The sequence below is a fragment of the Phyllobates terribilis genome, unplaced genomic scaffold (genome assembly GCF_046119375.1).
Source record: "Phyllobates terribilis strain yellow unplaced genomic scaffold, ASM4611937v1 Scaffold_2__4_contigs__length_985480577, whole genome shotgun sequence".
Classification (NCBI taxonomy): Eukaryota; Metazoa; Chordata; class Amphibia; order Anura; family Dendrobatidae; genus Phyllobates; species Phyllobates terribilis.
In genome coordinates this window covers 293,997,998-294,021,219 of record NW_027362762.1, presented here as the reverse complement: position 1 = coordinate 294,021,219, position 23,222 = coordinate 293,997,998, and the positions used below count along the sequence as shown (strand labels likewise).

The 23,222-nt window shown below is 41.4% G+C and overlaps 1 protein-coding gene across 16 annotated transcripts in view; it reads left to right on the top strand.

Moving 5' to 3' along the window:
- Positions 1-23,222, top strand: part of DOCK9 (dedicator of cytokinesis 9) — a 260,724-nt gene that overhangs the window by 109,717 nt on the left and 127,785 nt on the right. For 11 of the 16 annotated variants that reach the window (XM_073664186.1, XM_073664191.1, XM_073664190.1 and 8 more), the window contains exons 2-5: positions 8,060-8,176; positions 14,251-14,340; positions 15,734-15,816; positions 21,051-21,120. In XM_073664186.1, the coding sequence (XP_073520287.1) occupies positions 8,060-8,176; positions 14,251-14,340; positions 15,734-15,816; positions 21,051-21,120 (360 nt within the window). Of the gene's footprint in view, positions 1-3,335; positions 3,422-8,059; positions 8,177-14,250; positions 14,341-15,733; positions 15,817-21,050; positions 21,121-23,222 lie in introns of all 16 variants that reach the window. The other 5 variants (XM_073664183.1, XM_073664180.1, XM_073664179.1 and 2 more) reach the window with 1 other exon arrangement.

Sequence of the window (23,222 nt, the reverse complement as noted above, 5' to 3'; positions counted from 1 at the left end):
AGCACACCCCAATGAAAGGCTTAAGAGCAAAAATAAAATTTAGACCACAAATTTTTAACTAGCAAGAATTCAACCAGAGGTAAGTGTAAGGTGTCTAGCAGACAGTTGACTATAAAACGGAGTTACATAACAAAGAAAACACCTTCACATTTAATTCTGTCAGCAATTGCACCAAATGGAAGAGAAATGTCACAAGACCTGAGAAATAAAATATTTTCTTTACATAAGAGAAGTGACGGCTACAAGAAGATCAGCAAAGCTTTACTTATCAGTCAAAATACTGTAGCAAAAGTTCTAAAAAAAATTCAACAAAGATGGAACTGCAACCATCTCAGAGACATCCATGCCGACCACGGAAGTTAAGGCTGCGTTCCCACGATGATCTTTTGGTACATTTTTGATGTTGCAAAATTTCTGCAACCTCTCTGCTCCTATTATTTAAATTAGGTTACTTGAGTTTTTTTCATGGCGTTTTTGTGTGTGGTTTTTTAAAATGCATTTTTAACACTGAGTTTTTTGTCTGTTTGCTGTGTCATACTGTAAATAAAGCTGCTTTGACATATGGTGCGGATACATGTGTTTTAGATGCGTTTCCGCTGTGGAAACGCACTAAAAATGCATGAGCATTTTTTACCTGCGGAATTCCCGCACCTAATGCAACTGTATGGGGAAATTCCGCATAGAAAATACTGCGTACAAGCAATAGAAATTGACATGCTGCTGATTTGAAAAACTCACCACATGTTCGTTTTCGCATCGTTAAAAAAAACATAGTGAGCATGAGATTTCTATAAATCCCATCCAGTTTGCTAGAACTGTAAGACGCTGCATTTTTGACGCATCGAAAACACACAGCGTCAAAAACGCACGAAAAGCTCATTGTGGGAACATGGCTTCATTCCTAAGCAGTAGTATCTTCTGATGAGAAGCGTTGAAGAAAATCGACATGAAATTTCACTGCAGTTAACTAAAGAAGTAGAAAGCCAAATTGGGGTGAGTTTCCTATGACAAAATGTGGCATACATCGCAGACGAAGCCTCTCCTGAAGCCCATGCAAAAAAATCAGCCTACAATTTGCCAGGCCCATGCTGAAAAATATGAAGACTACTGGAATTCCTTTATATGCTGGTGTGATGATACCAAGATAAATGTTTTTGGAGTGGATTGAATCAATATTGAATGCCATCGCAAATGTGACGAGTATGAAGAAAAATACATGGTGCTTCAGTGAAACTTGGTGGTGGCAGTGTCCTTATGTGGGGCTGCTGAGTGCTCCTGGTGTTGGGGAGCTAAATTTTATTGATGGTATCATGAATTCACAGATGTAATGCTCTATGTTGAAAGAGAAGATGCAGGAGACGTGCACTTCACTAACATAACAAAGATGCAATACACACATCGAAGACCACTGTTACATTTCTGAAGAAGAACAGGGTGAAAGTGATTCAGTGGGCGAGTATGTCTCCTGATTCCTGATCTGGAACCGATTGAACACCTATGGGAAATTCTGAAGCGACAAGTTAAGCATCACTCTCCATCCAGCATCCAGGCTGTAAAAGAGAACATTCTTGAAAAATAGAAAAAGATATTACAATTCGTGATGATCGAGTATGTTTCATTAACCCTTTCCGGCGAGCACACTTGGGTGCTCGCCGAGTATTTTGGCGTGCTCGCGATTTCTTTTATTGTCGCCGCAGCTGCAACTGTCACGGCTGTTAGCTGTGCCAGATGCAGAGATCGACTGATGGACTGTCTAACAGCCGTGACACTCCGGCGACGATAAAAGAAATCCCGAGCACACAGAAATACTCGGCGAGCACCCGAGCATGCTCGCCGGAAAGGGTTAATGAAGCATACTCGATCATCACTAGTTACAATATCAACTTGTTAATCTTGTGCCTAGAATACTTGGTGCTTTCCTTTAAAAAAATGGAGATCATACAAAATACTAGGTGTAGGATTTTTTTCTTATTTGGGGTGTATTCATTTTTGCATCAACTAATTTGAGTAAAATTTAAGATTTAGTATTGAAACTTAGTGTACTGTATGTTATTCCCGTTACTTTCATGTTATGGGTTTTAAAATGTTCTATGAAACTTATTGTTGTCCAAGTTTTGTAAATTGCTCCTGTCTTCAATGAAGTATTAATTAAAATCCTACTTTTCAAAGGGGTGTACTGATTTATGCTGTGTGTGTATATAGTATATATTAGTAACTCTCTTCTATAATAGTTTTTCAGATATCTGACTAATGCTACCTGTTTTCCATTTTGCCAGGGCCAGGTTCTTTCTAGTCTGCCTACCTATGAATTTTCACAGTAGCATATTTAATTTATATGCTGCTCGGTGTATATGTTCAAGTTAGTAGGCAAACCATATATTGTCTTAATTGGGCAACAATTAGTAAGCGCATCGGAAGCTGTGTTCAAACATTGCCGCTGGTCTGCGTTTTTTTTTTTATTGTGCTGCAAAAGTGATGTAAAATGCGCTGTTTTCAGTGTTTTTGAAAAACGCATCAAAAATGTTGTGGTGTTACCGCAATTGCAGCAAAAAACGCACGGCGGCCTCAACATGTGAATGAAGTTAAAAAGTACATGTGACAGCTGGAACTGTCCCTTGTCAGCGGAGTAGTTACACTTAAAAATGGAAGGCTCCAATGCAGATGTGAACACTGCCTTGTATAGGTTACTTGTTGTGGAGGGCTTTACTTTGGTCTGCTGATTATAAACGCTTTTGTTTTCATTTTTGTCATAGGATAACTTTTGCCAGAGGTTACATACATGGAAATAATAATCTGCGATTACAATGCAGTTTTCCATTGAAGCAGTTATCAGAACATTTCCAGGAATTACAATATAAATAAGCGGCTGCCAGCTTTTTCTCTTCATGGTTAGAGGTTGTATGACATTAGAAAAATGGGATTTGCGTGTACCAGCTAATGGCATGGCTGCATTAGGTTTTTAACGTTAGATCAGTAGAAGTCCACTCTCCCATAGAGAGTAACTCCCATAGATCTGTATGTAGTGACTACATACATGCCTGACATTCTATACAAACGCCTCCTCGTCTGCTTATATATAGGAAGGGTATTTGACTGGGTAATGATAACTGTTATCCCCTGGAATACCCCTTTAAGTAATTGATTTCACTACATGCTTTGTCAACAACTTTTCCTGTTGCCTACAAAGAGTTAGGGGCCACATGCACAATATATAGCTGTTGGTCAAGCAATAGTTTGGCCAGCAGCCATCTCTCTGTACATGAGTGCTCACTCTGCTGAGCACTCATGAGTTCTCCTTTAGCGGTGGCTGATCTAACCAAAGTCCTACATTACAGATCCTTATTTCATCAAACATCATCTGTTGGAGGAGAGTTGGAAAACCCCTTCTACATCAGACTGTCAGCTAAGCCCACCAACATCGGTAGGTTCAGCCAACGTTAGCTTAATATATATGGTGGTGGCCCTTAGAGTTTGTCGTACAATAGATATTCATTGCCTGTCCACAGGATAGGTCATTAATGTCTGAATGTTGTGACCCTCATCAGTCACTAGAATGGGTCCCTCAAATGAACATGTGTCGTGATGTGGCACAGACTTGACATCTTTTTTACTAGTGTATTGATATATTTTAATTTCTATTCAGACACTAGGGGTACATAACCAAAGAATAGTTGGGTTAAGCTTGAACTCTACCTTTCAGCAAAAGGGGCAGAGTAATTTGACATAGACCAATTCCATCTGAATTCCTCGAGAAGTCTTGTGCTTGATTTCTTCCCCTTCTGACACTGTCTTGCTGTTGGCTCGCTGGACCCCAACCTCTTCTGTGTGGAGGTAAACACCACGGCATGTGATGGATATTGCTGGCTCTGCTTTCTTGCTCTGGGACTACTCATTTTATTGTATTTTCAATATTCTGGCCAAGAGAAATGTCACAGGTTCAGAGCTCTGCCGCACAGTCAGTGTTTCATTTTGTGAATTCAGCACATCGTTCGGAGTTTATTTTTTAATATAGCCACTATTTAGGGAAGGCATTTGCAGGAGCTTTGACTTGGTTGCTGACAGATGAAGGATTGATTGGAGATAATGGAGGAATGTAAGAATCCCACTATCTCACACGCAAGACTTGTCGAGATAAAAGAAAGTCTAGAGCCGGAGTAGTAATGAGGCTGCTGCATGTGACATGAATTGTTCTGCCTGGGTAGTTTCCAAGGAGAGTATGGATCCTCCAATGACTCCATGGTGTGCTTCCCGGTGAGTAAAGTGTACAATTAAGAAAAACTTTTCCGAGTCTTCCTTTTCCCATGAGATGAAGGAAGTAGAGGTATTTCTTTATTCCGATAAGAGTGTATGGTGAAAGCTCGGCTTGTTCTCAGTGCATATGTTACATCCATGCGCAGTAAAGAACCGATATCCCAAAAGCCAAGGGAACCTTCCTAAGAAGACTATTTATGTGGTAGACTGTTCTCCCTAAATCTCAAGCCTCAAAACAGCATTGATTAGAGCACAACTGAGCTTTAAGAGAGATGAACTGGTAGCTCTTTTGACCCTACAATTATTCCTCTTGTGTGTTTTATTGGTATCCGGCATCGGCATGGATTTACATAGTTTCTCCAGGCACTGATAAATGGCTCTGCACCGCTTTCTAGTTCTGCACAACTTGATGCCAAGGATTACACAATAGAATGATGTTCTCCATAAACCTTTATATTGAAGGGTAAAGGTTACGTTGCGGGATAAACTGATGGGAGAATGACTATTGCCTGCGCAGCGTTCATGACCTTGAGCTCTGGCCATCCTCACAAACACTCTCATTACACCATTCACTTGTAGTTTTCAAAATGTTTGGACACAGGGAAGTTTTTTTTTCTTTTTTTTTTCCATGAAGCAGAAATGTTAGTCTGGATTGTATAAATTGCTTGACATGGCTGATCACTTGAGGAATTTAGCCGACCTTTTCAGATTGAACGTTGGGAGAACTTGGATCATTTTCGCAATAGTTGGAAGTTCATTTTATTGGTCATTCTGGTTTGTTGGGTTCCAATTTTTCTGTACAGCTCAGCTGATTTTCCACCTCATGTGCATCTTATTCAGTGACTTTTTGAGTTGTCTGTGATGATGATGATGATGATGATTTCCATAAGAACAGTGCCCAGTGTGTTAAAGGGACTCTGTCAGTACAGAATGATTGTTCAAACCAAGCTCCGCCGCTCGGTGCTTCACGACGGGGCCAATCATTTACATACATCTTCCCACCTGCTTGTATTCGCTCTATCTCCACCCCCTCTTCTTTGATTGACAGCTCTGGCTTCATAGAGCCCGAGAAGGGAGGAGATAGATGGAAACCAAGCAGGTGGGAAGGAGTATTTAAATGATTGGCTCCACTATGAAGCACCGAGCGCCTGTACTTTATTTGAACAGCCCCTTTACATACATTATGTTCTACCAGGCTAAAGTAAAATTCATGTATTTTAATAAGGGTTCCCTAATGTGATAAATTGGTCTTTTCTGTGTGTTTTTTTTCTCAATTCAATAACCCCCCCAAAAAAATTTATACTTTTTTTTTCCTGCAGTTGTGTTGCGCTGCTTTTTGGTAAGCAAATAGGCCAACTTATACATTGCACTGGTTGTTCCACCTATGCTAATGTCAACTGTATAGTGTGTTGGTCTGTTGGGCATTATTCACACATTGCTGATTTTGGCTTGTAAATGCTATCAATGGAACCTACAGAGAAAAAAACAATAATGGAAACAGCCAAATTTGTTCTGTGTTTTGGAGCCACTCCTGGTTAGGCTTACATATGAGCATTATTTACTGTCCAGAAATACTGACGTGTGAATAAGCCATTACTGTGAGTGTAAATGCTTTAGACTACAATGGTTTAGGATTGACTACACATCAGCCGATTGTCGTATCCATATGATGTTAAACGGACCATACAGATTAGATTAAGATCAGTTGTCAGCGTGTGTGGTGTCAACCTGATAGTCCCTCTAACGATCACATTAGACGTATTGGATTTCAGATAAGGGGCTTATTCCCATTCTCTATATGGAAATGAACACATAGGAACATCTGAGGATGCAGTTGGGTAATGGTTAACGAATTGCTTATGTAGCGGACTACTATCTAGCACAGGGGTCTCAAACACGCGGCCCGCGGGCCGCATGCGGCCCCTGAGGCTGCTTTATGCGGCCCGCAGGCACAGACCCCTTGACGATCCCGACCTGGTCCAGGAGGAGCCGCCGACAGCAGCGCTGAATTGCCACACAGAGACTGTTTCCCAGCACTGCATCTCCAATGCCAGCCGCTGGCCAATCAGAGGCCAGCAGCTGATATCTGCGTGTCGGCGCAGCGAGTATGACGTCATTGCCATATGCAGATGTCAGCTGCTGGCCTCTGATTGGCCGGCGGCTGACATTGAAAATGCTGTGCTGGGAGACAGTCTCTGTGCGGCAATGCAGCGCTGCTGTCGGCGGCTCCTCCTGGACCAGGTCGGGATCGTCAAGGGGTCGGACTCTGTGGTGCCTGCGGGCCACATCTGCAGGAAGGCCGCCGAGGGAACGGAGGACAGGTGAGAATCATCTTTTTTTTTCTATTTTATGTGTGTGAAGAACAGCACAGGGGGCACAGAGCCACAACATGGGGACCGGGATGGGGCACATAGCCACAAGAGGGGACCTGGATGGGGCACATAGCCACAGGATGGGGACCTGGATGGGGCACATAGCCACAGGATGGGGACCTGGATGGGGCACATAGCCACAGGATGGGGACCTGGATGGGGCACAGAGCCTCAAGATGTGGACCTGGATGGGGCACGTAGCCACAAGAGGGGACCTGGATGGGGCACATAGCCACAAGATGGGGACCTGGATGAGGCACATTAGTACAAGATGGGGACTTGGATGGGGAACATTACTACAAGATGTTTTCCATTATTACTATATGATGCTAATTGTAAGACAATATTACTGTTTCTGGCCAATTGGGGGAAATAAAATTGTAAAAAAAAATAAAAAATAAAATAAAGCATGAAAAAATATTGGGCACTAAAAATGCTGTTTCATATGTAAACTAAAGTAAACACAAAAAAGTGCACGTTTATTATCGCCACATCCATAACGACCCAAGCCATAAAAAAATAAACACGGCAAAAATGTTCAAAAGGTGTATACAAAAAAAATGGTATCACTAAAAATGTCACATTGAACAAAGAATGCGGCCCCCCAAATTCAAATTTTTTCCATGTGCGGCCCATATACCCAGCCGAGTTTGAGACCCCTGATCTAGCAGGTATGGCTGACTTAAAGGCCATACTTATAACTGTTTCTAAGTAAACCACAGTCTTTGTACTGAATGTAAAAACTGTCATCACTGTTTTTACAAGTCAAGGAGAAATACAGCTGCAAAACCACAAAAATGTATCCTTTTGAAATGCAGTGAATGAGATTTTTTAGAAATTAATGTCTTGTGAGTTTATTGATTTTATGAAGGAGCTTTTACATTCTCCCAACCTCTGTCTTAGTATTTATACGGTAGTAAATGAGCATAACCTTTTTTTGGTCCGATTGTTGCACATTGCTTATAGGGTTTGTGTTGGTTTAATACTGGTATTGTTAATAAAATAACACTTCTAGAGCATTTTTATAGAATGTTCCTGTGTTATTCTTTCTGTAAATATATGAATAATTTGACAACTCCATTTTCTTGGAGTCAATGGGGCGTCTCTACATGTTATGACACAGTCCTAATGGGCCTGCTAAAAATGTCAGACTCTTTATAGGTACCCTCTATAGATAAGGGAATGATAGCACCCAGTTGTTATGTTATTCATTAATTTCCAGGCGGACTAACAAAGACATGGTACAATACAGAGTTACAAGAAAAGATGTTTCAGAGTTGTCATCTTGTGAGGAACAAGTATATCGTAAGCGTCTTTATGAAGGGTTGCTCCATGTAGCCTTTGTGCACATTTATGCGCTTAACAAACTACAAGTCTTAATACTGGGCTGCGTATCTGTTGCCGGCAGCTAACTTTTCATCTGTATTGTTTTTCAGGCAAAGCCAAAGCTTATTGAACCCATTGACTATGAGAATGTCATTGTGCAAAAGAAGACACAAATCCTGAATGATGCACTTCGGGAAATGCTCCTTTTTCCATATGATGATTTTCAGGTAATGAGCAATGCATTTCTAAAATACTTACAGTATATTAAGTTATGTTCTCTTCGAGTGTAAATATGGATTGATAAAAGAAATGGCTGTAGAGTGAAAAGGACAAGGTTGTTTGTGGGACTTCTTCCTATGCTTCCGCACTTATTGGATAGAAGAGTCGATGACTGACATCTATTTCCTCCTAAATTTCTGCTCGCAAATTCCTTTTCCGAAGAGGAGAGAGTTAGCGGATCACCTAAACTCCTGTTGGGAAGGTGGGCAGCTGTTAAACCCTCCACAATGGCACTGAAAAGTGACCATATATTTATCAAATATATTTATCACATATAATCACCCCACCTGGCGCCCTCCATTTACCGCCTGCTGCCTCCTCCGCTGGGGCTGATGTTCTGATCCTCTTGCATGTCAGCTGGTAGGCACAAGGAGTGCAATGGTAAATCCGAACCATGCCCCCCCCACCTTAGATGTACTGTGAAGGCGAGGTTAAGACTGACCACCGCGGCGACCATCTGCCAGGATGGAAATTTGCTTTAACCATTCATTGAGCATCTTGTATGGCCATGAAGTGCTGCTTTAAAATCTTAATATGACCATAGCAGAAGATTATTGAGATGCACGATTACATCTTGATCTATTCGCCATTAATTGGCCATATTGTTTCATTTCACCAACCAAACTTTGTACATATATCAGAAGGTCCACATTTCTCTGTTGCATAGATATAAAATAAAACTGTCTACATTTCTGTACAAGTAACACAACAAATAGTTGTAATGTACAAGTGTCTCTTCTTTTACCTTCTGAAAGTCTGTTCAATCCATTTCCTCGGTGAAAGCTTCCTGCCGCTTATTTTTACCCCAGCTATTTGTTTAACATTATAGAGATAACAATCTTAAAAATCGGTGGCTCTAGAAGCAGGAAGCCAGGCCCTCATGAGTACAAAGGTACTGGAAGTCTCTGCATCCGTCCTCGTTTAAAAATAATAGTAAAGTCCATGTAAAGAAGCAGAAGTGCCAGTTGGGGATTAGGATGACATTCTGGTGCTATGCTGCGTGCTTGATACATAAAACATCCCGTTGTGCACTAATTATAATCAGCCATCTGGGGAATGTATTGGAGTCTATACTACGGCCACCTATGAGTACACAAGCATTTCTAGCAGACAATTCCTGATGGATTCAGGACATCCAATTTTATGTCTATCTTTTTTCAATTAAAAACGAGAATAAATGAAATGAATGGGTCAATGGCGTTCTTGAATGTGAATTGGAGAGTTGTAATATACCCTCAATTGTTGCTTGCCGAGCATGTGCTCTTAGGAGAGAGGAACAAGTCACTCCTGGATGACTTCTCTATCCTGAAAACATGGCCAAATTTAACTTGCCAAATCCTTCTATTCCCCATGATCAAGACCCTAACATGAGAAACACTACTAAGACCATATATAACTGCACAAGTAAGCAACATTATTGAAAAATAGATAAAATCATATAAAACGTACAGTACAAGCAATACATACAAGGTTAAAGAAGTTGTCCAGTACTTTTACTTTGACTCCCTATCTTCCGACACCCGTCACCCCTGCTGATCAGCTGTTAGTGGTGGCTCCTGCCGGCCGGAAGTCCTCACTAGCGGAGCTGGCCGTCTACTTGTAGTGGCCCAGGCTTAGTACTGCACATCCGCCTCCTATTCAAGTCAATAAGAGGCTGATGTGTAGTACCCTGCAGTGGCCACAACAAGTAGACGGCCAGCTTCGCAAGTGAGGACTTTCGGCCGGCAGGAGCCACCACTAACAGCTGATCAGGGGTGACGGGTGTTGGACTCCGGCCGATAAATAAAGATAGGGCATCAATGTAAAAGTAGTGGACAACTTCTTTAAGGACCAGACAAAAGGAAAAATGAACAGGACCGTTAGAGGCCCAAGGGATGGCACAATGCAAATGGGAATGCATGAAGGAATGATGAGTGAGTAAATGAAGTACATAAAGTAGGTGCTATAGACAAAGGTGAATGAGACCAGTAATAATCATAAGGTACGAGTGCGTGTGTGCATATATGTATATAAACATATGCACACACGCATATATATGTTGGATGTCAAGTATTACTATCTTCATTTATGCTTATTGATTATAGCTGGTGCCACAAATAAATATATACAGTAGTGCCAGCTATAATCAATAAGCATAAATGAAGATAGTAATACTTGACATCCAACATATATAAAGTTGTGACTGGAATCACACGCAGCTGAGAAAAGCACCCAAAATAGAATTTAATTTAAACAATATTACAGCATGGTCAAATGCATATTAACAACCAAAGTACAGTGGGACTCCTAGTGCTTGGCCAACCCGCAGCACATTTCACACAGCGTGCTTCATCAGGTCTTACCACTATTGCACCTTCTTTTTATTTATATATCTTCATCAACTTACTCATCATTCTTTCATGTTTGCCCATCTGCATTGTGCCATTCCTTGGGCCTCTAACTGTCCTGCTCATTTTTCCTTTTGTCTGGTCCTTAAAGGGGTTTTCCCACGAGCAAAAGTTCATTTTAATAATTGTCTGTGTCTGACCATGTACAAAACATACCACATCTCCTGGGCAGGGGAGAAAGAAAAAGACAATACAGACATTACAGCCGGGGATCGCAGAGGATTCATTTTGTGAGGTAAAATATTTCACTGCCTGTTTTTAACAATATTTTACCTCACAAAATGAATCCTCTGATCTCCTGCTGTAATTTTCCACAAAAATTTTCTTTTTTCATTTTTACAGATTAATTTGTGAAGCACCTTGGGGTTCAAAATGCTCACCACCCATCTAGATAAGTTCCCTGGGGGGTCTAGTTTCCAAAATGGGGTCACTTGTGGGGGAGCTGCAATGTTTAGGCACACAGGGGCTCTCCAAACGCGACATGGTTCCAATTTGTTAGCAGACACCATGTCGTGTTTGGAGAGCCCCTGTGTGCCTAAACATTGGAGCTCCCCCACAAGTGACCCCATTTTGGAAACTAGACCCCCCAGGGAACTTATCTAGATGCATAGTCAGCACTTTAAACCCCCAGGTGCTTCACAAATTGATCTGTGAAAACGAAAAAGTACTTCTTTTTTTTCACAAAAATTTTCTTTTAGCCTAAATTTTTTAATTTTCACATGGGTAACAGGATAAAATGCATCCTAAAATTTGTTGGGCAATTTCTCCTGAGTACACCGATACCTCATATGTGGTCATAAACCACTGTTTGGGCGCATGGCAGGGCTCAGAAGGGAAGGAGCGCAATTTGACTTTTGGAGCTAATTTTCCATTCAAAGAGTGAAATGGCGCTCCTTCCCTTCTGAGCCCTGCCGTGCGCCCAAACAGTGGTTTATGACCACATATGAGGTATCGTTGTACTCAGGAGAAATTGCCCAACAAATTTTAGGATGCATTTTATCCTGTTACCCATGTGAAGATTAAAAAATTTAGGCTAAAAGAAAATTTTTGTTAGAAAAATTAAAATGTTCAATTTTTTCTTCCATGTTGCTTTAGTTCCTGTGATGCACCTGAAGGGTTAATAATCTTCTTGAATGTAGTTTTGAGTAGCTTGAGGGGTGCAGATTTTGGAATGGTGTCACTTTTGGGTGTTTTCTGTCATGTACACCCCTCAAAGGGGCTTCAAATGTGATGTGGTCACTAAAATAAATGGTTTTGTAAATTTTGCTGGAAAAAAGATAAATTGCTGATGAACTTTGAACCCTACAAACTTCCTACCAAAAATTTTTTTTTTCCAAAATTGTGCTGATGTAAAGTAGACATGTGGGAAATGTTATTTATTAACTATTTTGTGTAACATCACTCTCTGGTTTAGCAGAATAAAAATTCAAAATTTGAAAATTGTGAAATTTTCTAAATTGTTGCCATATTTTTGATTTTTTCACAAATAAACGCAAATATTATCGACCTAAATTTAATACTAACATGAAGCCCAATATGTCACGAAAAAACAATCTCAGAATTGCTAGGATCCGTTGAAGTGTTCCAGAGTTTTTACTTCGTAAAGGGATACTGGTCAGAATTGACAAAAGTGCCAAGGTCTTTAATTTTTTGTAGATCATGCTTAAAGGAGTTGTCCAGTGAAAAAAAAAAAAAAAAAAAAATTTTTAAATGTGCATTAAAGAACGTTATCCAACTTCTATAATTCACTTATCTAAGGTGTCCTGACCTGAGGACATCTGCATTCTGGGGCCCTGCAGATGTTTGTTAAGCCCCCGTCTCACATAGCGAGATCGCTAGCGAGATTGCTGCTGTTTCACGGTTTTGGTGACGCAACAGTGACCTCACCAGCGATGTCGCTATGTGTGACACTTTGCAACGATCAGGCCCCTGCTGTGAGGTCGCTGATCGCTGCAAAGTGTCCTGGACCATTTTTTGGTCGTTGCTCACCCGCTGGTCAGCACACATCGCTGTGTGTGACCAGCGGGAGCAGCGATCAGGCTGGTAACCATGATAAACAGCGGGTTACTAGGGGCACACGCGCACCTAGTAACCCGTTGTTTATCATGGTTACGAGCCTGCTAAAGTGAACGGTAACCTCCCGCTCACTGTAGCAGAGTGGTAACCATGATAAACAACGGGTTACTAGGAGCGCGTGTGCCCCTAGTAACCCGATGTTTACCATAGTTACCAGCCTGCTCCTGCTTCAGCAGGCTCGTAACCAGGAGCAGGACATCGTGGAAAGATTCTTTCCACAATGTCGCTGCTCCCCTGATCGTTGGTGAGCCTGCCTGTTTGACAGCTCACCAGCGACCACATAGCGACGCAGCAACGATCCCTGACAGGTCGTATCGTTGTCGGGATCGTTGCAGCGCCGCTAAGTGTGACGGGGCCTTTACAGACAATGCATAGGCAGAGGGAGGCTGGCTTAGCTTTTGAAACAAGCCAGTCCACCATCGCCTTCACACAGTACTGATGATGTGCCGACACGGGCTTTGTCCTATGTTAAGAACTAGCCGAAAGTGAAGTTCCTGGGACTGGTGCAGATATCTTCAGATTAGGGCACCTTTTTTAGTAAGTTGTATAACTTTCTATTTTTTGCACATTTCAGAATGATATATTTTACAACCTGTTTAATAAGTTACCGAACCTTCCAAATAAACTCAGTGCTTCAGTTTTCCACAGCCAGTACATGGATAGTCCTGCTTGGAGCTGTGAAGCTAATATAGTTGTATCCAGTCTATCAAATGCTGTGCTAGTCTTCACACTGATACATTGTTGCAGACTACCAGAGAAATAAGTGTAGCTTTGGCTGATGTTTCAGCATTACTTAGACTGGATACAAATATGTCCTCTTCTGATCTGAGAGCAGGACTATGTAGGTCTGCCATAGCGGTCAGTCAGGGACCCAGCATTCGCGGAAGCTATAGCCATGACTTAGAAGCAGAGGGGATGTGTTAGCGCTTATGGCAGATAGCAGAGACCACATTGGCGTTATGTAATACCTAAAGACCACCTGCGAGAGCGGCACATGGCAGATTAACTACAGTTTCTTATTAATGCTGTTACTGCGACCCCACAGTGAGATATGCTTAAAGATGTATGAAGAAGCCAGCAGCTATCTCAGGATGCATGAAGCCGCTGTTCACATGCACCACCGCTATTCCATTCTTTCTCCATGGGACTTCCCTAAAAAGCGGAGTACAGTGCTCCAGCAGGTCCCATAGAGCAATGACGAAGCAGCGGTCGAGCAGCTTCATTCTAATAGGGATAAAAATGCCCCTTTTCTGGCGGTCTGTTGGGGTCTTGCCATTGGAATTTGTGATAATTTCTTCCAAGCAGAACACCCCTTTAAACACCCCTACTGGTTTCCTTATAAGCACCTCCAGCTGTTTTGCAGGCTCAAAACTGCCAACCGATTCCCTTTTAATACCTAAATTATTATTATTATGTTGTCTTCCAGCACTAGTGATGTACTCAGAAAATGTCTTCCAGGAGGAGAACATTGGCTCTTCATTATCATTCTGTTCTGTAATGTTTTCTGTAAAATATTTGAATGAGTGTTAATTGTTAAGAGTGTTTTCTCTCTACTCTAGATTGCTACCTTAAGGAGACAGGGTCGATACATATGTTCAACAGTTCCTGACAATGCCGAGAAGGAGGCTCAGAGTCTTTTTGTCACCGAGGTAAGCTGTTATTGAGATGGTATCAAATGTCACTTGTCCCTAAGTTTGCCCTTGGTGCCACCACCTTAATTTGCAGTCTGTGAGCGTGGACATTTGGGCTGGTGGGCTGAATCACGCATTGTCTGGCTTTATACAAATAAGCGGTCTGTGTATATTACATCAGCTTTCCCCCGGACATCAGTTTATATGCAGAATGGGTCTGTTTATTTTTTCTTTCTACGTTTATAAGGGCAGGGCTCTAAGATCTGGCATTTTTTTTATGAGGACGATCATAGAATTGCGCCACTTCTGTTTTGACACATGACGTATATTGTAAGACTGCACCTTGTCCTGCAAACGCTTTTCCCCTATTTCAATGCCAATTTTCAAAAGCAATAGTTTAATTTTGAGGACTTGTCCGTCTTCTGGGCTTTGTTACTATAATTGGAATCCAGGACCATCTCGGCGACATGAGAAATAACTAAACCTTCTGCTCGGGGAATGCCTCTGCATAACGTGATCTGCAGTGTTTTATATCCAAATTTAGGAGTGTACTGTAAAATAATTGAGTCAATGAACTTAATAATTTTTCTGGAAAAAATGAAAATATTTAATTGGAAATGAAATGTTATGTTGAGCGGATGATTTACTGGAAATTGTATTTATTGAATCTTTGAATTCCTCCGATTGTCAATAAATTGGCTCACATTTTGGCCTTGTTCACACTTGCAGAATGACCTAAATATTGAAATTAATGTTTATGTTCTTCAATATTTTACATAAGGACACGTATTTTAGATCTGTTTTATCAGCGCCTCTGACTTCTATGGGGAGGATACTTCCATCTCCCAGCAGCCTGTCTAGAAATCCATAGAATGACCTAGGCTCCTGTGATCAGGACCTCTGTGACAGAATATAGTTTCTGAACAAGTAAAGGTGAATTAGTTTTTCTGAGCTGTATTAAATAGATTTTCCCATCAGGATGACCCCTCTCCTGTCGTTTTGGGGCTTCCAGCCATCATAGTGGAAGGTTTCATGTTGAGGAGCCCCATTTAAAGGTTCATTTATTCTGGCAGATTTCTGCCTACTGAGTGCTGATGTACGATCAAACAAGCCGTTCAACGATTATTTTCACACAGACCAATACGTGGGGACGAAATATCATTAATGCAAACCTTTTGACAGCATACATGTTGTATTGTGCATATTGTAGACTGTCTGTCCTGTAATGGCATACCTGGCCTATCCTTGCAGTGCATGATCAGTCATGCCATAGCCAGCATGTAATGCTACTTTTCACCTTTAGTGGCCAAAGGTTGAAGAATTCAGATTTTAGGGGATTGTTTTCTCAGCTGAAAGCTCATGTCTTATTTTTACAGTCAATAAAAACTTTTTTTTTCTGTTCACTTTTTAGTGCATCAAAACATACAACTCTGATTGGCACGTTGTCACATATAAATATGAAGAATATTCGGGAGATTTCCGACAGCTTCCAAGGCAAGTGCTTATAAACTGACAGCTCTTGAATCCATGGCTTCTGTTTAATGTGGTGGGTGGCTTAGATGTTCTTCTGAGTCCTCAGGGAATTTTGTATGGTTTAGGCTACTTTTCCTTGTTCAAGTTGGCAACAACTCGCAGACTGACATTTTACAAATCATTAATGAATCATCACATCCAGGCAATCTGCATTTAGCAAGGTGCGGTGGAGGGAGATTTCTGAATGTATTAATTTGGTACAGTAATGCTTTAAATGTGTTTTTACAGAAGTATTTTATAATGGACAACTTCTCGACCGCTGGAGGACCACACTGACCCCAAGACCTGAGTCTCTGAAGATCCCGTGTAGACGTAGTGGTGCTTGTTCATGCGCAGTGCCAAACCATTCTTAATAGTATCACCAGAAATAGGCAAGCACTGCTCGGCTGGTCTTTAGCACTCCAACAAGAATGAATGGAGTTGCAGCGAGCATGGTCGACCACTACTCCTCTCACACAAGGCTCTTCAGAGTCCTGTTTCTCAGTATAAGTGGAGATACCAGTGATCGGGAAGTTATCCATTATCTTATGGATACGGGATAACTTCTAAACTGAGAATACCCCTAGAACTGAGCAAAAGACATATTCATGGAGTATTTTTAGGTCTACAACACCTAATTTACTCATTTCCAAGTGAAAAGTGATTGTTAACATAAACCAAGTGTTAATTGTGTGTATGGAGAGGAGAACAAAAGATGAAATTTTATTCCAAACAGAATAAAAACCACACATTCTGCACATTTTTAGTTTCTGACATCACGACTCAGTATCAAGCTCAACTTGCACACATCATTTTTCCTTTTAGATATTATCACCTAGTCATTTCTGCATCCAAACCAGTTACATTGCTTCTAGCGATTACTCATGTCAATGAAGTAAGTGTAAAGGCAAGTGAAGAAGGTGGAGTACTTGTCAATTACTACATGTGTGTGATTCCTTAGGGGAGGCCTACACTGGTGGGGTCCTATTTCAGATTTTGCATAATGATCTAAGTTTTCTAGGTACAACTTGATCCTTGATCACTCCTTTACTAGTGATTGGTGGTCACCCTATCCTTGATCACTCCTGTATTAGTGATTGGTGGTCATCCTATCCTTGATCAGTTATCACCTATTCTGTGGAATTTTGTTAAATATTCTTTTGTGGAAAACCCCTTTAAGGGTCCGTGCCCACGATGCGTTTTTCAAGCGTTTTTGCTGCGGAATTTTTGCAGCGTAAACGCTTGTAAAACGCTTGGTAAGCCTTCTCCCATGGTCCCCAATGTAAATCCGCAATTTCAATGGCCGCAGCGTTTTTGATGTGCGGAAAATTCCGCAGCATGTCCATTATTTGTGTGTTTACGCATGCAGAATTGCCTTCTTAATGCATTAGAAAAATGCATGGCAATTCCACATGTGCAAAAAGCTTCAGGCTATGTGCCCACGTAGCGTTTTTGTGGCGTTTTTACGGCCACAAAAACGCTTGTAAAACAGTCTGCCATGCAAAGCAATGTGAATTCGGATGTGCTGTGCACATGATGCGCTAATTTGCGCGCCGAATTCGCATTGCTTTGCAAAACGCAGCATGACCATTTCCACCGCGATTACGCTGCAGCGTAATCGCGGTGCGTGTGGTACCTGGGATGAAGAGGAGACTACAACTCCTCTTCATCCCGGCTACCACGCGCTGAAAAAAAGAAATAAAAAAGTTAAAAATAAACAAAACCTGTATATTCACCTCTCCGGCGGACCCCGGTCTGCTCTCCGGTCTCCTCCAGTCTGCTCCCGGCCGAGTCTTCTCTCTTCGGCGTCCCGCAGTGTACTGTCAGGACCTGCGGTGACGTCATTTAGTCACCTGATGGTCACGCGGCGGTTAGGTGATGGTCGTGTGACCATCAGCTGACTAAATGACGTCACCGCAGGTCCTGACAGTACACTGCGGGACGCCGAAGAGAGAAGACTCGGCCGGGAGCAGACTGGAGGAGACCGGGGGCCGCCGGAGAGGTGAATATACAGATTTTTTTTTATTTTGAACATTTTAATTCTTTTTTTTTTTTTTTTTTTACTATAGATGCTGCATTTAAAGCATCTAAGTTGTTCACACATTATAAATCCATGCCGGTTGCATGGATTTATATTGTGTGACCAAGTTGTCAAGCACTTTTCCAAGTGATTGCTTGGAAAAGTGCTTGAAAAAAACGCATGTTAGGCTGTGTGCCCACATAGCATTTTTCAAGCGTATATGCTGCGGAATTTCCGCAGCATAAACGCTTGAAAAACGCATGTATATCCGCACCCCATGGTCCCCAATGGGATTCTGCAAGTTCTATGCACATGCTGCGGATTTTTCCGCAGCGTTTATGCCGCGTTCAAAAATCCGCAGCATGTCATTTAATTTTGCGTTTCCGCAAGCGGAATTGCCTTTGTCCAATGCATAAAAAACGCAAGGCAATTCCGCATGTGGAAAACGCGTGATAAACGCGCGAAAAATGCGCGATAAACGCGTGCGGAATTCCGCATGCGTTTTTCCGGGAGAGGACTTGCATTTATGCATGCGTTTTTTTCTGCCAGAGAGAGGCAAAAACGCTCTGCATCAAATCTGCTACGTGGGCACATAGCCTCAAAAACGCGTGTCAAATTCCACACGCGTTTTTCCGGGCAAGGACATGCGGAAATGAAGCGGACATTTTCTGCTTCATTTCTGCATCATGAGCACATAGCCTAATGGGTTATTCCGGCGCTTATCTGGCACATCCAAACATACATGCTGGGACCCATGTGCCTTTTGTATTCTAATGAAGGTATCTGTAGATTTTCCCATTCAGGAAATGAATGGTGCTTTAACAACCTTTCACAGGTTTTTACTATCGCAAACATTCATGGCATATACACAGAATATGCTAAAATTGTCTGATAGAAGCAGGTCTCAAGTCTAGAACTTACATCAAGCTTGAGAAAGGGGCCCGGACGAGTGCGACTACTTGAAATCTCAAGCAGATGAATGGTGAGAGACGCACATGCACAACCACCTCTCCATTCCAGACAGGAGGGACACGCATCTATGAGAAATGTAGTCAATATCCTGTGGTTATTCCCTAACAGTCCTAGATGGGACTGCTCCCAGGTCTTGGACATTTTGGTTTCTTTTTTTGCATGAAGTCAGACTTTTTCAGAACATGCCTTATAAATTTGATGGTTTTATTATTGTACTTTGCACAAATATCATTAACCAATGAAATACCAATAAGATTTTGTTTGCTCACAATATAATAGATCACTCCTGTCCGTTGTATTACCTGTAATTGTGGAATTGGGGCACTCCTAAGGTATATAGGTTCTCAGATACGTTCCCATCCCATAAATATTCATGTAGAAGAGAATCGGCACTCTTGAATAGATAATGTAGAAAAATTATTCAATCGTATGGTCCAATATAGTGTATAAATCATGTTTCGGTCAAACATACACAAGTGATATGGAGTTACCAGGATAAGATTGTAGAAGCAGATCTATGTAGATAGCGGCCGCCATCGCTGAGAGATATAGAGTAGGATATTTCCTGTTTTGACAGGAGTTCTGAGTATGGAATATATTATTACTGGAATGTACTAGATGCTTCTATAGCTAACTTACATGAATTGATCTTTGGTATGGAAGCTGTCTTAAGAATCTCTTTGTGCAATGCTACGAGCCGGCAATTAAAGTCTAATTAATGCCAGTCCTCTAGGAAATGTCTCTTCTTCTCCAGAGATGGCTTTGTGCTTTGATCCTATTCTGGCCTAAAAATCATTGCTTTGTAGCCATAAATATTGCTAAAAGCATATCTGCTGCATATTTTATATAGTAAGTTGTGATAAATTTAGACTTGTTCCTGCTGAGATTCTCATCCCGAGTTTGTCACTTCTCATGCAGCTTTTCAGACACCTACAACTCTTGAATTACAAATAGTCACACGTCAGTCACATTGTCAAAGGAGTTATCTGCTTCTCTAAGGAGTAACTGCACTTTTTTCTTTAACAAAACTTTACATGCTAATCAGAAGATTTGATTGGTGGGGGCCAGTTGCCGAGATCTCTCTAAATTACTGAAAAGAAATGGCAGAAACATATCTGAAAGCACCTGTGCTTTTATCAGGGCGGGTTAAAAAATGTTTAAGAGATATGTCTGTATGTAATTTATATTTGCTATTATTACCCAGCACAGTATATAGCCAGTATATGTTACCTGTAAGAGTTTTGCAGTAGCTAGATAGTCGCTAGGAGGATGGAAGGTATTTTATCTTTAAGGGGTTGTTTCATAAAGAACAATACTAAATAATTAATGTTCATTAAAGGAGTTGTCCAGTGGAAACAAGTTATCACCTATCTGTTGTATAGGAGAGATCTTATCAATTGGTAGGTGTCTGATCACTGAAACCCACACCGATCTGCAGGACAGAGCATTTTTATCCCCATTAGAATGGAGCGGAAGTGTGAATGCTCCACTGCTCCATTCATTCCTTATGGGAGTGCTAAGCCCTGCATTTGGCTTTTCCTAGCGGCCCCATAACGAGCGAATGAAGCAGCAATGGGGCATGCACACTGCTGCTCTATTCTAACATACAAGTTCCTAATCAGGGATAATTATTTCCTGTTAGTTGTTGTGCATCACAGTGGTCAGACACCCACTAATCAATAAGTTATTCTGCAGAATAAGTGGTAACGTTTTCACTATTTCCCTTTATTGCAATGAGTACATGTATTTAAAAAACGGAGTTGGTGCCAAGAAGGCAAGAGTTCAGGGGTAAAATCTTTGCAGAAGTATCTCCAGCTTTCCAGGAATTGTTTTTGATCAGAGCTGATTACCTGTCGTACAAGACTTGCCAGGAAACTGGGGTTGTTCTAACAGTGTGATACTGATATGACTTTTAATTTTGCCGATTATGTTGAAAACAGTAAAAATTTGGTTTAGCATTTATTAATAATCGATCAGCACTAGCGGCTCAATAACGTTCCTATTCATGAGTGCTGTTTCTGAGCTCAGATCGAGCATTGCTGTCAGTAAGTATAATCTAATGGTAAAACCTGTTTATAGCGGATCAGGGAGCATGACCTCTCATGTATTTTTTAATAATTTCCGCCTATTTTGTATCTATCCAGTCAATGAGAAAGTAACGGATATCTGTTTTACAGTTTACTATACAACTCTTGTGTAAATATCTGTGCTCTCCTTCTTATAGCAAAGGGACCAAACCAGAGAAGCTTCCAGTTCATGTGTATGAAGTGGACGAAGATGCCGACAAAGACGAGGTGGGCTTCTAATTACTTCTCATCTACTATGTTGATGAATGTGGCTGTATAAACCCATAGAAACCACAACTTGGGCTATGTTAATTTCTTTCTAAATTTTTCTCACCATTGACTTTATTTATTTTGCTCACTTAAATAGCCCATTAATTCCACAGCTCTTTACAGACACTATCATCGCTGTCCCCATTGGGGATCACACTCTACATTCCCAATCAGTATGTCTTTGGAGTGTGGGAGGAAACTGGAGAACCAAGAGGAAACCCATACAAACTCCTTGCAGATGTTGTCCTTGGTGGGATTTGAACCCAGGACAGTGCTAACCACTGAGCCACCGTGTTGCTCCATATTTGTAATGATTCCATGCATGTTCCACTACATTCATTACACGATGAGGGCTTTTATAGACTTATCATATTGGGGTGCATGTGTTTGTATGATACATGATAAAAATCTGCATCGTCCTCTCTGCGTGAAAAGCAAAATGTCTGTGTCGCAGTGACCAAGATGTGGCCTTGGGATCACTGCAGATAGTACTGAGAACAGACACTGCACTTCTGGGTATCTTTTAGCGCACAAGTAGGACCCCAATCCGTAAATAGTAAAGAAAAACTTGTCACTCGTATATTCTTCATGCAAAACAAATTAATTTTTAATCATTCAAAGAAATTCCAGAAATAATAAGACGTTTCGGTCAATCAGACCTTCATCGGTCTATCTGGCAAAAACAAAATGTTTTGCATGAAGAATACGAGTGCTAAGTTTTTCTTTACCACTTCAGATAGTGGAATTGTTTGTAGTAACAGTAAACTGGACTGGAGGTGCCATACAGAGAAGATTTACAAGAAGGGGAAACTAAGGTCGTGCAAGGTTTACAGCAAAATGTTAGAAATGTTCTACCAGTCCGTAGAAACAAGTGCCATATTTTTGGCAATCATATGCTGGGGATGTAGTGTGGGGGTGTCTGATGCTAATAAACTTTATCAAGAAGGAACACACTGAATGCTAGATGCAGCTCTGCTAAATAATTCATTGCCTGGTTAGAAGCTGTGTCTGTGTGGCTTGCCATCCAGCTGTGTTGTGTTGGGAGACTTTCTCCTGGGACTATTGAGTATTAATACTAATCAGTATAGGAAGAAGCGTTCCCTTGCTCGGCAGATCGCTCTTCCGGTCTAGAACAGCCTGCACTCAGGTTCTTCTTCTTGCCCATGTGCCGTTCTCTGTGCCCGTGTCCTGGAATGATCTGTCTATAACTTTGGTTTCTGCTGTTTAAGCATAAAACTGTTAGCATTTGCATTAAGGAGGGGAAGTCGTGCACCCAGGTATTCGGCTTGGTTGTTATTATTTTCATTACCGACTGCTGATTGAAGTTCACAGATGCACAGGATGTGGATTTGCTGTCCCTCGAATACCTTTACTTGCTGTGTCAGGGGTAAAGCCAGGTGACTCCTCCAAGTATAACTGTATAGTGGTAGAATTATGGAAATAGTTGTTAAATAGTGAATGATAGTTTGCTTATGGTCACATATAACATATCAAGTACGATATAACTGAGCTCTCAGCTTACTATGCTCCCCTGTCTGTTTGCCGCCCCTTGATGCTGTACATTGTGTTGTGGTTCCTGAATAATCCATATTTAGATTATACATATCATACATGACGACTGGTGCGTGATAGAGTTGTATAGTCCCAGTAGCAGGCGCACCACTGTTTGATTAAAGGGGTTGTTTAATCTTCTCTTCAGTAGCGCTCCTCTGCCTCCTGGCTTCCTGCCTGCAGGGGGCGGTGTGTGCACATTGACAGTCCAGACCGTTGCATTGTCACACCACTCGTCCTAACTGTGTGCCGTCCCATGTTGCAAGTAGAGGTGGTTGGCGACCTTCAGCTATAAACTTGCAAGCTATATAACAAACAGCTTGTGGGCACACACTCGTAGCCTGGGATGCCAGACACCATTTATAGATTGCAGCAGTGGCCAGAAACCTAGACAATGATCAATAAACTATAAAACTGACAATCCTTTGATTCTTTAAAACAGAGAGGATTGTTAATAAGAGGCAAATTGCAATGTTTGCTTTTTAGAAGCACTTTGCAAATTTATCCAT